This window comes from Coffea eugenioides, chromosome 8 (genome assembly GCF_003713205.1).
Source record: "Coffea eugenioides isolate CCC68of chromosome 8, Ceug_1.0, whole genome shotgun sequence".
NCBI lineage: Eukaryota > Viridiplantae > Streptophyta > Magnoliopsida > Gentianales > Rubiaceae > Coffea > Coffea eugenioides.
The window spans coordinates 9955617-9973753 of NC_040042.1; the positions used below are offsets into that span (position 1 = coordinate 9955617).

The 18137-nt window shown below is 33.2% G+C and overlaps 3 protein-coding genes across 4 annotated transcripts; all 3 read right to left on the bottom strand.

Moving 5' to 3' along the window:
• Positions 1–2546: 2546 nt before the first annotated feature.
• Positions 2547–5019, bottom strand: LOC113779029. Of its 2 annotated transcripts, XM_027324437.1 has the most exons (4): positions 4845–5019; positions 4672–4743; positions 2867–2870; positions 2547–2782 (listed from the first exon to the last, which is right to left on the bottom strand). In XM_027324437.1, exons 1-4 carry the CDS (start codon positions 5016–5018, stop codon positions 2775–2777), a joined length of 258 nt encoding a protein of 85 aa, XP_027180238.1. In that variant the 5' UTR covers position 5019; the 3' UTR covers positions 2547–2774. The 2 variants fall into 2 exon arrangements, with proteins under 2 accessions (XP_027180238.1, XP_027180237.1); XM_027324436.1 differs by having other exon boundaries at positions 2547–2870.
• A 21-nt stretch (positions 5020–5040) lies between these two features.
• On the bottom strand, positions 5041–5750 carry LOC113780198 (protein FAR1-RELATED SEQUENCE 1-like). The gene is made up of 2 exons (XM_027326010.1): positions 5110–5750; positions 5041–5044 (listed from the first exon to the last, which is right to left on the bottom strand). Exons 1-2 carry the CDS (start codon positions 5748–5750, stop codon positions 5041–5043), a joined length of 645 nt encoding a protein of 214 aa, XP_027181811.1.
• Positions 5751–5770: 20 nt separating this feature from the next.
• Positions 5771–6946, bottom strand: LOC113780199 (protein FAR1-RELATED SEQUENCE 5-like). The gene has a single exon (XM_027326011.1). It carries the CDS (start codon positions 6944–6946, stop codon positions 5771–5773), a length of 1176 nt encoding a protein of 391 aa, XP_027181812.1.
• Between the last annotated feature and the right edge of the window lie 11191 nt (positions 6947–18137).

The following is an 18137-nucleotide window of genomic DNA, read 5'->3' on the forward strand; positions in this document are numbered from 1 at the left end:
GCAAAGGCTCTTGGAATTCCAGGTGAGGGGCCAGTGCCGGTTGAAGATACTGGAGATGATGGAATTGATAGCGAACCACATTATCCTAGGAAGAAGAAGTATAATTGGCATGATATAGAAGATGAGCTAATATCCATGGAGGTCGGGGATGAATTCAAGAGATTATTTGTTATTTTTGCATGTGGGTGCTTGCTTGCTCCAACAACACGAGCTGAAATTAAAGCCAATTTATGGGAGAGTTTACAATCAACTTCAGAAATAGCAAAATTCAATTGGGCTGAGTTTGTCAGAGCTGATTTGTGCAAAAAATTGTTGAATATGCAAAGCAATGCCCACAAAAATGTTGGAGGTTGCATCCTATTTTTGCTGGTAAGTTAAGAAATCTCAACTAGTGGATGATCTTAACTTATATTTGTTCATTGTATCTAACAAGGATAAGTTGTTTTTATTTTGCAGCTACATTATTATGATCGAGTAAGTATACTCAATCATTGTGTTCGTAGGACCTGCCCTATACCAAAAGCATGGACTGATGCTAATATAATGGAAAGAGAAACACTAGAATTGGGTGGTCTTGGAAAATTTGGCAAAGGAAAGCTAGTAAGTATTACTGAAACAATGATATTTTTGGAATTTGAGTTAGTATATTATACGGCTAACTGCTTTACGAAACTTACAACATACTTTTTTGTCCACAAAGGTAGGGTCAAACAAAACGAACAGAGAAGAAAAAGAGGAAGAGGAACCTACTGAGCTGCCACCGGATGTGATTAGCCAGATGGTGAATAATGGACATGGAGAAATTGCTGTAAGATAACAAATTAAATCTAATACGAATGCAAATATGTCCGAAGTTGTGCGAATATGAGGATTAATTGCATTTATTTTTTATATTCAGGTTCATCTAGCCACTCTATATACAAAAGCGGCAACTGCTGAGCGGATAGCAATCGAGTGTCAACAAAGTGTAATGAATATATCCAGTATCCTTTGCTCGCATCGTAGTGCCATGCCATCATGTTCCCAGACAGCCGTTAGATCCACAAGAAAATGGGTAAAAAAGCGAATGATCGATGATGAGAAGGCAAAGGTTGTTATAGATTCTGATACTGACAAATTTGAATATGAAAACAACCAAGACGAGACGTGTGTTGGGGATAGGAATGAGGATTTTGGTGAAAATGAGGCAAGTGAACCCGAAGATAGAGAAGGAAAAGATGATGCTAAGGCAATTGCAGAAGTTCATTGCTTGGATGCAGGTCTAACTTCCCCATCAGGAGCTACAGTAGAGCAGCTTTCGCTATGTGCTGCAACACAATGGAAGGGTCGGTCTAGATATAAAAAAAGAGAGTGCGAAGGCAAGTTATATATGTTGTAGCTAAAATTCTGCTTTCATTTGTTATTGCACTTTGTAAATGATATAAAAATTGATCATTACAAAAACATTTGCTATTCTTGACTTAATATAGATGCGGAAGATGGTCGAATGCACAAGACATTGCGGACGACAAGGCACAACACCCTCATCAGGTCTACTGATTATCAGCTCCAAATCCAGGCTACTTTGACACAATGTAGTCGGAAGATTGCGAATTTCACATGGCAAGACGCGGGAGATGAGAGGTAAAATCTTTTTTCATGCGATAATATTCGGAGTAATATGCTATTTTTATTCATATTCATATTCACTATGATTGTGGTGTGTTCATAATGAAATTTCTGGAGCACTGGAATGGAAGATTAGGCATACGCATTACAGAGGTATATATATTATTTTGATTTATAGAAATTTTTTTGTAGCAATTATTTTTATGATGACTAATGTATAATATGTGGTGCTGATTATTTCAATTCTTGGATAGGCTAACATGTGGAAGTATCGAGTGCAATATGTGTCTATGTTGGTTGCAACCGAGCATAACGAATGGGCCGAATCCATCCTTGAGTTGTTAAATATCCCTCCCCGACGAAAAAGCCAGTTGTAATAAATGATTGACAAATATTTAGTAATTTATGAGTTGTATTGCATAGAATTTTGTACTTGTGTAGAATTATCTCCTTTTGGGATTACTGTTGGGAGCAAAGTTCATTAGTTATGAACTTTTTACTACTAGTGGGACATATAGAATTTTGTGTTGGGAGCAAAGTTCAATACTGTTGGGACACACTTCATTTTTTGTTTGCGGCAAACAGGGTTGGGACACCGCGATGAATATATAACTTCTTGTAATCAATTGAATAGAAGTAAAAGGCGTAAAACTATTCTGCATTGATTGCAATTCTCAAACTACTATCTAATATAAAAGTAAAACAATCATTTTAATATTACATTGTTCCAATCTAGTTCCAAAAGGGTCACAAGATACATCAGCTTAGCATACATATTCATAGAAGGCAATTAGCTTCTACCCATTTATATCGTAGGTAGTTGCACTTCTTCGTCGCTTAATTGCATGAGAGTACTGCTCTTTGACCTTTCCACAGAGGCCACAATGGGGGTCTGGCAATCATTGAAACAAGCAATAAATTATTTAAATCAAAAGTTCAGTGTTCATAAAAGCATGCCCTACAATAATCTTGTAACAAGGTTAGAATAGTTCTAAATAATAACTGTAAATAATGAGTTTTTTAAAGAATTACTGACCATTAAGAATTCGGTGAAACTTGTGTACTTTGTCTTGCTCACAGGATCGTTGGGAAGCAAAAGTGGGAGATTGTTACGATCTTGAATACGGATATTATGAGCACTCAGTATTTGAGGAGTGATTCCAGCTTCACCGGGCTACCATTAAGTATTGTACTGAATAAGATACTGTAAATTTGTCCAAAATCTTGATTATCCATACAACTGCAATATCTGACTTACCATCCTACAAGACTGCATATCTGAGTGAATAACTGGGGAAGATCCAAAATTTGATTCACTGAATGACTGTTATCACGAGTAGCACATTACATTAGTTGCAAAGTCATGCTAACACTGTGTATAACAGCAAACTAACTAATTTGTAAAAATTAAATACACATTATGTGAAAATTTTAAGATGTTAGGTCGTACGAAAATTATGATGCAAATGTGTATATAATATATAACAACGTGTTCAACTGAATTAACAATATGTAAACAAAAATCAACCAAAAGTAATCTAAACAAAAATCAAAATTCAGTACATACGTGACCATAAATGAATACATTGTAAAGTTATACTATAAACTTATGGGCTACTATGGATATAACACATAACCAATGCATTAGATTGAAGTAACTATGAAATAGATTTCAAATGATATGGTTTGTAATGTACAAGATAAAATACACCATGTACCAAAATAATAACACGATGTCAAAATTAAATAACGGGTGATAAATAATTGTAACTTCCACGATTGAAAAATTAAATGTGAGCAAATAAATTAATAATGTGTAAAAAATTTTATCCAAATGTGTAATCATGTGTCCAAATGGAATTATTCATATTTCAAGACAAAGTAACCAGTAGTACATGATATCAATCAATGCGTACAACATATATATCAGTTTGTACATATAAAACAACAATATGTAAATGCTATTAAATCAAGAGATCTCTGTATTGTGTACCAACTAATATACACCGTGTACCAGAATAATAACACGATGTCAAAACTTAACAACGGATGATAAATAATTGTAACTTGTACGATTGAAAAAATAATTATGAGAAAATAAATTAATAACGTGTAAAACATTTTATCCAAATGTGTAATCATGTGTCCAAATGAAATTATTCATATTTCAAAACAAAGTAACCAGTGATACATGATATCAATCAATGCGTACAACATATATATCAGTTTGTACACATCAAACAATAACATGTAAATGTTATTAAATCAAGAGATCTCCGTACTGTGTACCAACTAATATACACCTGTGTACCAGAATAATAACACGATGTCAAAACTAATCAACGGGTGATAAATAATTGTAACTTGTAATTGAAAAAATAAATGTGAGAAAATAAATTAATAACGTGTAAAAATTTTATCCAAATGTGTAATCATGTGTTCAAATAGAATTATTCATATTTCAAAACAAAGTAACTAGTGGTACATGGTATCAATCAATGCGTACAACATATATATCAGTTTGTACACATCAAACAACAACATGTAATTGTTATTAAATCAAGAGATCTCCATACTGTGTACCAACTAATATACACCCGTGTACCAGAATAATAACACGATGTCAAAACTAATCAACGGGTGATAAATAATTGTAACTTGTACGATTGAAAAAATAAATGTGAGCAAATAAATTAATAATCTGTAAAAATTTTTATCCAAATGTGTAATCATGTGTCCAAATGCAATAACGATATTTCAAAACAAAATAACCAGTGGTACATGATATCAATCAATGCGTACAACATATATATCAGTTTGTACACATAAAACAACAACATGTAAATGCTATTAAATTAAGAGATCGTCGTAATGTGTACCAACTAATATGTACAAAATATGATATTACTGTGTCAAAAATAAATAACATGTGATGAACATCCTATCACTAATATGTATACCTTAATAACCAATGTGTACAAGTAAAATATTAATTTGTAACACCTAAATAACTAACAGTGAACTATAATGCACATTATGTAAAGTATAAAAATAACTACTTACTGCCACAGAATTATTCGATGACAAACATTTGCTTGATGTTTGGCTTTGGATAGGTTGATAGGATTCTGATGACTGACAAGAGAAGAATATACAACAACTCAGTCGGCTTATGATAGTAGAGTCAATTGAAATGATATAGTTATGTAAGTCCAAAAATAAGATTCGGTACTAACCATCTCAGGAGTGCTTGCCTCAGACAATCTAGAGTTTTTCTTTTGCCTGTGAAACCTGTCCACCCAACTACGCAATACTTTCTTAGTTTTTCTGCCACTTCGTTTCTTCAAACCTGTTGGAGTCACAAAGTGACCAGCTGCATTCTGCACCTGTATTCCCTTACATAGATCCATTGATGCACTATTCTGTGTTATTTCATCTATTTCTCCACAAAATAGCATTTCGACTCTCTTTGACAATTCAGACATTGCGCTACTGACTAACTTTGTAGCGGCTTCTGACATGGCAGCCCTGGTAGCAAGTCTTACCATTTCGGGTGCTAATAGCCTATATCGATGGGAAATAGAGAGAGACGGATCTGATGATATTTCTCTACCCTTGCAATCGACGCTGCCTCCGGACCTTGCCTTCTTTGTCCACCTCTTTGTCACATATTGATCAGGAATAAACTTTGTTCCAACCATATCATACACTTTTAAAGCATGTGAGCATAGGATTCCTTCCTGCTCAAAAAGATTACAACTACAAGTAATGTCTTTAGTTATTGGATTCAATATCAGTCTTCTTGCCCTTCCTCCATCATAGTGACTGACACTGTATTCCACATGCATTGTAGTATGCTTTTGGTCCAAGATCACCATTGTAGTGGATTCATCGTATTCATTCTGGAATGCAACAAACATACATGGAGAGTATATAGAAGCTGCCTGGATCAGTACGGGAGTCTGTTGCAATCCCAACATTGGCAGCTTCTGTCGACTGTGATACTCAGCTCTTAGTTCATTATATCTTTTTTCATCCACAACTCGGTCAAAATGTTTGAAGAATTGAACCAGGTCATGATCAAGTTTCAGATAATTTTTTATGGAAGCATTTAGACTCTCACTTAGTTGGGTGCTACGCATACCTGCAGTCCAGGCGCCTTTCATGAAGCATTTTGCCCATTTTTCTTTCGACATGCATAAATGCCACACAACCATTCATTTGTTTCGAGCTTGTGTTCTTTTAGCATTGCATCCCAGGCCATGATAAACTCATTTTCATCTTCTATCTCATACATACATTCAGCAAATCTATATGGGAGATTACTACCATCCTTGTAATAGTTCCCAAGGTGTTTCATGAAGTTGACTCTAATATGAAAAGTGCACAGACCATGGTATGTTGAAGGCATAACAGCTGAAATTGCAGCGGCCATGGCTACATCCTGATCTGTGAAGATGGTTTTTGGGTGCCTTCCACAAACTGCCTCTACAAATGTACCGAACACCCACTTGAATGATTCAATGGTCTTATCATACAATAGAGTTGCTCCAAAAATAACCAATTGTCTAAATTGATTGAATCCCACAAATACACCCAATGGTCTGTACTCCTTGTTAGTTTTATATGTGGTGTCAAATGTAATCACATCTCCAAAATAGGTATAATCCATCAGCATTGATGCATCAGCCCAAAATATATTTGTAATTTGTTCTTCACAATCAAGCTGCTCTGCGTGGAAGAATGACGGATTTTCCAATTTTTGTTCTTCAAAGTATCGTAGCATTGCACCAGCTTCACCATACTTTAATCCTCTCTCTCTTTTTGTACGTAGATAGCGTTTTAAGTCATCACGAGTGTAGCCAATATTGCCTAATCCACCTGCCTCTTTTCCCATGAGTTCATGGGATTGTTTCAAGGATATTCCTGCATCATTTGCAATCTCAGCTTGGGCTCCTTGAGAAATACTTACTTTTCTTTGTGAACGCATCATATGAGCACATTCTGAAATGTGTAGTGTGTGATTATGCTCGATTACCAGATCTCGAACCTGATACTTCATTGTTTCTCTGTTCAAAATTATCCCCATTTTAGCTTCACATCCGGTTTTTGTTTCAGCTCGAGTTCTCTTTGGTTTTACATCTCCTTCGTACTGTGGTTTGAAACCTTCTTTGCAACATGTGTACCTTCTCGATGTAACTACACCGTCTTTATCCTTGTTCAAGTAGTCTTTCCGAACACTGAACCCAACAACTAATCCATACCTATTGTAGAAGTTGTATGCCTCATCTTCTGACTGAAACTCCATGCCGATCTTAGGACACAATGCTTCTTCCATTGTCCTGTATTCGACAAAAGCATTTTTTGCTATTGTTTTTCAGGACAAACAATTATATTTATTTTTTATTTCTTTATTCACATCATAAGCACTTAATTGTTTGTATTCACATATGTACATACTTTATAACGACGTGTACACACCTTACAACATTTTGTAAAATAATTTTTATGGATGCGTATCTTCTTTGTAATAGGTAATCATATAACTCTAATAATTTGCATAGCATATTTCACTACAAAATATATACATTTCAAACAAATATTATAACCAATTTGTGCATAATATCAGTATTTACATACTTTACAATCATATGTTCACACTTTATAACAATGTGTACACCCTTTATATCAACTTGTAACATAACAAATGCATGTATGCATCGTACACTTTTACATAGCGTAAGGTTTGACAGAATTCTCAAAATCTATACATTGTCACCTATACCGTTTGTGTAGTTATTTAAGTTGGTCACATTGTTAAGTTATTTTTACGCTTATGTTATTTTATTTGTACACATTCTCATTTATATTTTGAAATTCTGTACGGGATCTTTATTGTACAAGTTAACCATTCTCTCTAAAAGGATAATGACATACTTCTCATAATTTTTAAATCATGCTTCACTAAATAACACATTTATTACAATCAAATTACATATAATATTAGCGTTTACCTTGGACAGAGTTCACCATGCAGTAAATTTCAGATGGGCCGCTCACAAGTCTCAGCTATGCATTTGTTACTCGATGAATATCTATCTCAGTCATCCACTACTTAAATCGGCATGTATTGTTGCTGCAGCGGATCTTCACAATTATCTTGTACACACCTCAGAAAAGCTGCCCGTTTTGATAAGGTTTATTTAAGAGTTGGATGAGAAGAAGACAAAAATTTATGTCTATGTTATGCGAAATAATTTGTTGAGAGGAGAATAACAGAAGGAGTTTGTTGAAAGAGGAAAAGCAAAAGGAGCTACAGCAACAAAGTATTCAGACAAAATCCATTACCGCCATTTTCTTCCCACATCTTTTAAGTTGAAAGAGTTTTAAATCCCGCGCGGTCGTACCAAAAGTTGATTTTCAAATTTTGATTTTGAATTTTTCATACCCTTAACGGCTAGACCAAACGGAGTTAAAAGTTAAGCTTGTATTAAAGCAACAATCCTCTACACTCATCTCCATTTTGTTCGCTTTCATTTTGGCCGTTGATGATGGGCCCACCACATCTTGGCCATTAAAAGTTTATAAGCGGTTGTCTGACAACCGCTCCAGCCCCTTGTCCAGATTTAGAAGCTTGCCAGTGAAAAGTCTCCCTCTTTGCATTAAACATGCTGGGTAAATAGCTGAAACCGGGTCCTATGTTTTCGAGAAGTGACGCTTATCTGAAATGGGTTTTGGTTGGAAATTAATAGATACAAGGACAAATCACTTGAATTCATAAATAGGTGTAAATTTTTTGCCCTCCTTTTGAAATCTTAAACAGCAATTTACTTGTCGAAAGTTCAGATTATATCATACATTCGTTCGTACCTAATGTTTGAAATAAAATAGTTTCTTTGATGCGTGAATGAAAAAGTGGATAGATTTACATACTCCATAAACTCTTTCTTAGGAGGATAAGGACTTGATTGATACTAGCGCGAAAGGCACACGCGAACTGTGTGCAGTTTTGCGAATTAATTTTACATAAAATCTTATTATTGACGCAAACTGTGGCAATTTAACCTTTTTTTCCCATCAAATGATGGTTGTTTTGATAGTTGCAATGCTTATAAGCAATTATTTTATCAAGATTTGTTTAGATAGTTATGGTTAAAAATAATTACAAGCAGTTATATTAGCAATTCGTCTGTATATAGTAAAGTAATAAATGATCTTCCCAATTCATGCGTAAGTAATAGGTGATTTTCATAAAGATAAAGTTCAAAGTATATAAAATGATAAAAAATAGGGATAATTTCGGAAACCTCCCCTGAGGTTTCAGACATTTACACTTACCTCCCCTGTGGTTTGAACAATTACACTGACCTCCCCTGAGGTTACTAATTCTTTACAAATTCAGTCCAAATGATTAAAATATTATTTTAGAGAGTGAAATTAGAATTTTGTACCTGATTTGTCCTTTGTACCACATGTCCAATGAATGACAAAGTATTACAAATTAATTAACAATTAATAAACTTTAACGAGCGTAGTTTATAGGTAAATATGTATTGCCTATTTAAAGTACCAGCTCTTTACATGTATTTTACTTTCAAACATTTACTTTATCACAAATATTTATTCTCAAATACAGATTTGTATTTACTCTCAAATATTAATTTTTGTTAAATACAAAACCTACCAGTTTTTCTTCCGTAGAAATATTAATATAACATTTTTTCAATTTTAGTTACAAATATTTATGTATTTAGCATAAATTAAATGATTCAGAATAAAATACTCATAAAGAGCTAATACTTTACTCATGTAATGGATGAAAGACATAAAAAATTAATATTTTATAGGCCTTTTTTTTAAATTTTAATTTATATTAATAGATAACCTATCGATTTTCTTTTTGCAAGAATATTATTGTAACACCTTTTAAATTTTAATTACAAATATTTATATATTTATTATAAATTAAATATTTAAAAATAAAATACCTGTAAAGAGCCGGTACTTTAAATAAGTTATGCGTATTTGCCTATAAACTACACTCCTTACTTAAATCAATAAACTACACTCCTTAACTTAAATCAAAAAACTATACTTCTTACTTTAAATAGTGTAGTTTATAGGCAAATACGCATATCCTATTTAAAATATCGGCTCTTTACAGATATTTTATTTTCAAATATTTAATTTATGATAAATATATTAACATTTGTAATTAAAAATTTAAAAGTGTTACAGAAATATTCTTGCAAAAAAAATCAGTAGGTTATCTATTTAATATAAATTAAATATTTTTTAAAAAATAAATGGCCTCATAAAATATTAATTTTTTATGGCTTTCATCCATTACATGAGTAAAGTATTGGCTCTTTATGGATATTTTATCCTGAATCATTTAATTTATGTTAAATACATAAATATTTATAACTAAAATTGAAAAAGTGTTATATTAATATTTCTACGGAAGAAAATCTGGTAGGTTTTGTGTTTAACAAAAATTAAATATTTGAGAGTAAATACAAATCTGTATTTGAGAATAAATATTTGTAATAAAGTAAATATTTGAAAGTAAAATACCCGTAAAGAGTTGATACTTTAAATATGTAATACATATTTGCCTATAAACTACGCTTTTTAAAGTTTATTAATTGTTTATTAATTTGTAACACTTTATCATTCATTGAACATGTAACACAAAGCACAAATTAGGTACAAAATTCTAATTTCACTCTTTAAAATAATATTTTAATTATTTGGACTGAATTTGTAAAGGATTAGTAACCTCAGGGGAGGTCAGTGTAATTGTTTAAACCACAGGGGAGGTAAGTGTAAATGTCAGAAACCTCAGGGGAGGTTTCTGAAATTATCCCTTTTTATAATTAAGAAATATTTATCACTAAACTAATTCTATAACCACCCCTATAAATGAGCTTTGCAAATTACAATCACGTTTCAAAAAAATCACAAATGTGCAACTAAATATAAAGTTGAGGGGATAAAGTGCAACTAAATGTAAAGTTAAGGAGTTTACTATATTTAACCCTAAAAAAAATCGCAAGAACAGAACAACTATTTTTTTCCCCTTTAGGATGGCCGGACATCCATGTGCAATGACCAAAAAAATTTCCCTTTCTTAATGAATGTAAGATGGCCAATTTATTTATTTTTTAAAAATGAATAGGGATGTTTCAGATCCAAAAAAAAAAAAAAGAAACAAGCCCAGGTTCCTCCATTGTTATGATTTTCGTCACCATTATTCTAAGAAATTTGTTAAATTGAGTTCTTTGGGGGTAAAGAATGAGATGTGTGACCAGTCCCCTTTTTTTTTTATTTGCGCTACCAGCCTATTGTTGACAAAAGTCTAAATTTTTTAAGAAGTATACAAAAATTAGGGGAGATAATATTAGGAGTTTATAGTAAATTTACCACACTTCTGGTGTGGTTTTCGCCTGTCCAATACCATGAAAGAATAGAATAAAGCCATTATCAATTATTACACGCTAAATAGAATTCGGAAGCATACAACATGATCAAGAAACAGCAGAACCAATTAGGACTAGATTTTGACCCAAAAAAAATTAGGACTAGATGCCACTGGCATGTTGCCGTAAATTGCAATGCCAATTAGGACTATTTAGCCTTTTCTTTTTTTTGCAAGGAATTAGAACACTGTAAAGCTTATTTAGGCAAACTCTACCTCATCCGTGATTTGAGTATATTATCAAGTTATTGAGTATACTACAAATCCTATAATCATACTCACATTTTCCCACATTTTTCCCACGTTTCCTACTCCAATCGCGAGTTATCACTACAACAAAAATGACCTTTAACGGCATTTAAAGATGGCAGTATAGATTATCTAAACTGACACTTTACCTTTTCTCACACCTCGGACGAGTGTTGTCCCTTCCAATGTGAGGATAGACTTGTACTATTCAAAGTGTCAGGAAAACTATACTGTTATAACATTTCATCTGCCAACAAAAATTTCTTTTCCTGATAATCAAAAGTGTCAGGATATTGTCGAAGTTGTTGAGCTATGCAGACACTTTTAACTGCCAAGAGTTTTTTCTTTTTTTTTTTAAATAAAGAAGCAACTTGGTTGTGCTCCCTGCTATACAGTCCGTCAATCAGATACACAAAGGACTTGTAAAATTATCCCAAAGAACAAAATGCATGTAGTAATTTAAAAGCAAAAATCAATGCTCAAATATCATTTATTGAACTAAAAGTCAACAATAAGTACTAACATACTAATCGAAAAAGTTGTTTAAAGTAGAATAGCAATGTTAAACAATGCCACTAGCTAAAATTAAAGTAAAAGACTCTTCTAATATAAAAAGTTGAAAGAACTTGTAATAGCTTCCAAACTTTCCAACCAAATGAGAACCTTCAGTCATAACCACAAAGACACCATCAATCTTTAGTTGGTACCACCTGTGCACAAAGTACTTTGGTATAAGAAATAGACCTAACCATAAATATTTTAGTTTGAGCTACAAGCAGAAACGAAGCTTCAAAAATAGGAATCAAAGATCCAACAAGTACAAGAATCAAAGTCATGCTAAAGTTGCAAGCAACTCCAAAGTTATAGCTAGAGAGCCAAATAATTATTTGTGACAGACATTCCTAGATTCCACTTGATGAGAATAATCTAATGTCCGGGCTCCACTTCCTTTTTTTTTTAATTATCAGACAGCTTTATTGGGAATGAAAGTAAACATCTAATAAAGTAAAAGCCAAGAAGCAAAATTCTGTACACGAGTATGAAGCAAATTTAGATAGATAGAAAATCAATGCCTAATCCTTTTGTCATCTCCCATTTTGTCATCAAGACTGAATGTATCCTTGTCAAAAACTTGCTGCATTGCACACCATTAAGAGCAAGGCTAAGTATCTATGCTGATTGAATTAGCTTTAACATGGTAAGAAAATTAAGTAAATAATGCATCAGCAAAAATTTGGACCTTGACCACGCAGATGACAGGAACCCAATTATCTAACTGGAGCTATACATCTGGGGATAGAGTCAATCAATGATCAATATGCCTTAATCCTTCGTAGAATATAATGTAGATTTTATTTTTCAGCCTTCGCAACAAGAAACTAAACTTTTCAAGGACTGCAAACACTAATCCAACATAAGTTATTTCAAACAGAAGACTTTGTTCCTACTTGAGCATCAGTGGTGCAACAACTCTCGTCATACAATTCATTTTGTATTGAGAATGAACCTAATGTTTCTCAATTTCCAAAAAGGCAAAAAACTTTACAGTTCATAACTGCACCTTATTCAAAAAGCACCACTATAATAAACTTAAAAAAAAGTATGATACTTACTAGCTTGATTGGGATGCTTGGATCTGCAATTGACAGTGTACGGTCTTCATTCCACTCAGGATTTACATTTTTCCTCACCACATGCGTCTTCAATTTCTGCTTCACATATACAGTTAAGAAAAAATCAGCAGAAAGTTCAACCTACGTGTAAGTTGAAATAATAATCTATTATATAAACTGAAAGTCATATCCAGAAATTTAGTCCTCGTATACGGTTGGTCTGCTTCCTTTTGTCAAGAAATTAAACACCCTCAGTGCTCAAACAGGACTGGAAGTAGTAATACACTCTAGAATGGAATTAATGACATCATGCACATTGCATGGGATTACCATCATCACAAAATGCAAGGACAATATCCACAATGCAAAAGGAACTGCAAGCTTTCACTGTGCAGAGTCCAGGAGCCTGTCATACAACCAAAAATTACAACATAGCATGTAATGCTAAAGAAAAGGTGAAAGGGGAAAGACTGATAAAATTCTAAAGTACAGAGAATAGTATACCACTGACAGTAGAAAATTAGTAACAAGACTTATTTCTAACTTCCAACTCATTGGTGCACATAGAAATTAGAAATCCAGAATCTTTGATGATATTTTCACCTAAATATCACTTCTCATGACAACCTTCAGACCTTCAATTTCCTCTCCAAGTTCTTTAGCAGAATCCTCTGCAGATTTGTTATAGTAGTTCACCTCAAGTAGTGAGGGGGTAGGAAGTTCCCCAAAATTTTATATAACCTCTGAACAAACTTTTTTTACAATGATGTGTGTTACATAAAGATTTATATAACCTGTTATTAGGCACAAGCACTTTGACATGTTTAGCTCCTCAAACATGAGCTAGCCATAACCCAACAATCACCTAATAAATTTATGTTTGTAAAAGTCACCGGACCTACTACTTAACAGGGCCAAATAACTACCTCAATTCTTGAAGCTTTCTTCCTACCCTGAGGGCTTCAAAGCCAGTCACAGAATGATAATAAGAAAGGATTTAGATATCTGAAACATGTAAAGTTAATCAAGGGCCAAAGCAAATCAATACAATTTACGAGATTAACAGTCATTCAATGCTAAGTAGCAATCATTACGCAAGTGTCTTGATGCTTGGGAGTTGGGACCATAGAAGGCTAATGTCCTATAGATGAAAAGTTTCCCCCAATCACTCTAAGTAAACTACTGGCCTATGGTTATACAAATCCTTGATGAATAAAGTCAGGAAAGAAACATATACTGGCTAGTAATCAAGATGCATAGAGAAACATCAGCAAATTTGCACCAATTAAATCCCAGTGCCATCTACCTTGTACTGATACGACAGATGGTGCATATATCCTATATCAAAATGACTATTTTATTTTCAACTTGAAGACAACGAAGATTAATTGGATATCAATAAGAATTTTGCATTAGCAAAGCCCTCCAGGAGTATTTAACTAAGGTATCAGTTGACCAATACCAGCAATGCAAAAGCCCCAGAAGAGAACAAACAGATGAAAATTTGTGCCGCTTCACCCAAGTTCCCAAACCCAAACCCAGAATACATATGTTTCCACTTTGTAGTCAAAAGGAAAACAAAATTATCACCGACAGCAGAATACACATCTCAATACCCAATATACATATCTATACTACAAAAGTTTACTTTCTAAAAAGGGCCAAATTTTTTCATTCAAAATCTTCTGATCAGAAGCTTGAAACACCCTGACATTATCCAAAACCGCATAAAAACATTTAAGATCTTGTAAGAAACAAAAAGTAGAATAAAAACATCATACCACTATCAAAAATTAAAACATTACTCAACACAAAGATCAACACAGAACCCTGTTTAACAAATTTACATAAAAAAATTCAATCTTTGCACAAAGTCAATGAAAATTGACCACAAACAGAACCCATAAAGAAAATATGTTTATACATAAAAAAAAGGAAAAAAATCTGCAATAAAATAGAGAGAGAGAGAGAGAGAGTTGTTGGAATTTACCACTAAAAGTAGGCAAGACAGAGACTTTACAACCGAAGTTGAAATCTCAGCCAACAAAGCCACCATTGCAGAGCTCAGAAGGCTTTCCTTCCAACACTACTAGACCACAAGACCTCCATCTCCAACCCCAAAGCCCAAATGCCAAAAGAGAGCAACAAAGCCTAGGTTTTGACAATGAGGCTAGAGGCATGAGGGGCTCCGAACATAAGGGTTGGGGAGAAAAATCCTCTGAGGGATCAGCAGAGAGATTCCTAAAAACCCCAAAGAGTTCTTGCCAACACAGAACCCTGTTTAACAAAAAAGTAGTGAGACGAATCTCATCTTGTAGCGGCGTCTTTGTTTATGTGCTTGATTCACTTGAATGTGAGAAATGAAAAGTGAATCCAGATCCAAGCCTTTCACCTACATAGACAAACCTCTGCATTGCTTTCAGCATTCTTGAGCAAATCCAAAATGAAGCTAGCAGATTTAACAGGCCAGCGACCTTGTCCATTTGAATGCCTATTCTTGGCCTGAGCAGTACACCCAACACCTCCACAAAGAGAGGGGCAGGGGGGGCTGGAAATGGTGGAGCTGGAAAATGAAATTTTTGAGCAAGTGCTTTGACCAAGTGTTTTGGCCGGTAGAATGAAAATTTTGAGTGTTTTAGAGCAAATGCATCTTCCGCCAAAATCAAAAGATGATGTTTTGTGTCTTTCTTTTTTTTTTTTTGGTACATCTCACATTTTTTCAAGTGTCATGTTAGGTAGTCTAAAGGTACATTATTATTTTTATATCTGATAAAATAAAAAAAATTAGAGTATATATTATTGAATTGCTAATAAGTGCCATAATAGGAGTGCTATAATGACATAAACCAGCAAGTGTCCTTATAGACATATCAGAAAATGTCATTTTTGTTGTAGTGTATGTGTAATTTAAGAAATGTTTATCTCTTAACTAATCCTATAAACGCTTCTAAAAATCCTATAATCATGCTCACGTTTTTCCTACATTTCCCCCACTTTTCCACTCCAATTAACAACCCTCCAATTTAACCACTCCAATTAAAAGTCCTCCAAAACATAGCATCTTCATTGAATTTTCTTGCGTGTTCACTCCAATTAAGAGAACTTTCTTGCATTTTTCTCAAGAATTTATTATCTCCTTCAACTTTTTTATGATTTATGCATCTTAGCCCTTAACCTAATTTCACTTTGGAATTTGCTCGCCTACAAGCATTTCAACGACAGCTAAATTTCAAACTCGCAAGATTGCAAAGGAGAAAACATTTGTTTAGCACGATTTTACACAGCAGTTCGAAAAGTTTCAGCAACTTTGCGTTGACGGAAGAGAAATCTCACATCAAATTCGAAGGACAAAATCCCAACTACAGCGATTAAAACGTCGTTCGCCTCAAATTAGAAATTTCGGTACTGTTTATTCTTTAAACATTTGCATTTCCTTTTTTTTAATATTATTCCCAATAATGTAATATTTTAGATTGATTATTGCTGTTTTTGTCTTTCGTCTTTAAATAGAAGTGAAATGTTAGGTAACAGATCATCGTTTTAGACTCATTTTTTCATGATTCAATAACAACTTATTATGCAACAATAAACATAAAAATTTATTTTATGGTAAGAGCAATAGATATCTATCACTGTTTTTATGTCTTTTTTTTTTCTATGGCACAAGTTTGGTATTTGACTTTTGATGGAATCAAATTCCCTCCAGATATAAAAATGATGGAATTTGATATGAGAAATTTCTTACGATAGAAAATTTATATCTTTAGATTGTTTGCGACTTAGTTTGGATTCTTGGAGTTCGATAACTATGTATAGCATTTGATATTGTCATGATGACAGTTTCCGTACCTTTAGGCCAAAAAAGTTAATGTTTCTTATCACAAAAAGATTGTCATTTTCTGATTCTTTGTCACTTTGGTCTGCATTGTAATGACGTGATCGACACTGTTGTTAGGTAATGAATTTCATGAACTTTTAATTTCAACATATTTTTCTGTATTGTGTATAACATTCTATTTGTCAAACAAGTACAATATTAACATACAAATCAGAGATTCCAGTGGTAACATGCATCTTAATCTACAAGACAGACATGCACGATTCGTATTTGGTTATCATGCTTCTTATCTCAGAAAATTACAAAGGAAGGTGGAATTTTTTGATATATATTTATTTTTTATAATGCTACTTTTAAACTATGTAAAAAAAAATACACTAATTTTGAATTTCGTACGTACTTAATTCTCAGGAAAATGGTGATAGGTTGTTCAATCAACGAATCAATTCATGCAAAGATCGTGCATTTTCATTTGTACGCACTCCACAAAATTCAACAGAATTAATTAAATCACCAATTTTGTTTTTCGTACTAAAAGTTGGTTGGTATGAAGAGTGTTCGCACCTTCATGCAAGATTATCAAATCGAATGCATAATATTTGTAAGTATTTCATTTTAACAACATTCAATTACATTCATTTTTATTCATATATCATTCATTTTCTAATATCAATTTCTAGTATTTTTTCAGTATCTATCTTTCAAAAAAAGACAGTTCTTGAATGATATACACATTCTATCATATTTCAAATTATTGTTAGACAGATATTACATTTTAATTATGTTGGTACAATTTTTTAATCTTTTTTATTCACAATTTTATTTTCATTTTTTCAATAATATCACACCATGCGTAGCACGGGTATTCATACTAATGTATTAGTATTGTCCTCTGCTTGAAAACACATGAAAAACAAAATTTTAATTGATTGGGCCAAGTGCAAAATCATTAGACATAATTGTTTTCCTTTGTTAGAAGGGAATTCAACTTTGTTAGTCACTCTTTAGCTAAGTTTGCTCTAAAGTTAGATGTAGTTGTTGATTGGAAAGCTAATTTTCCAGTTTGGTTGCTTGACTGTGCTCAGGCAGACGTAAAGGAGCAGTTGCTCCAGAAAATGTAACTTGTTATCTGATGAATGAAGTGTTGCCGTTTTAGACAAAAAAAAAAAAAAAACTAGGGGGTTCGACGGCCCCCACCAACCACTCCCCCCCTCTTTTTCTATAATCTTGTACCAAAAAAAATGAAAAAAATGAAGAAGTTTGATCTATTCCATCAGTCATGACCAGCAGTCAATTAACTACACTTGGCTTTGTGCCCACCACAGACGGCAGCCAGATTTGATTATGC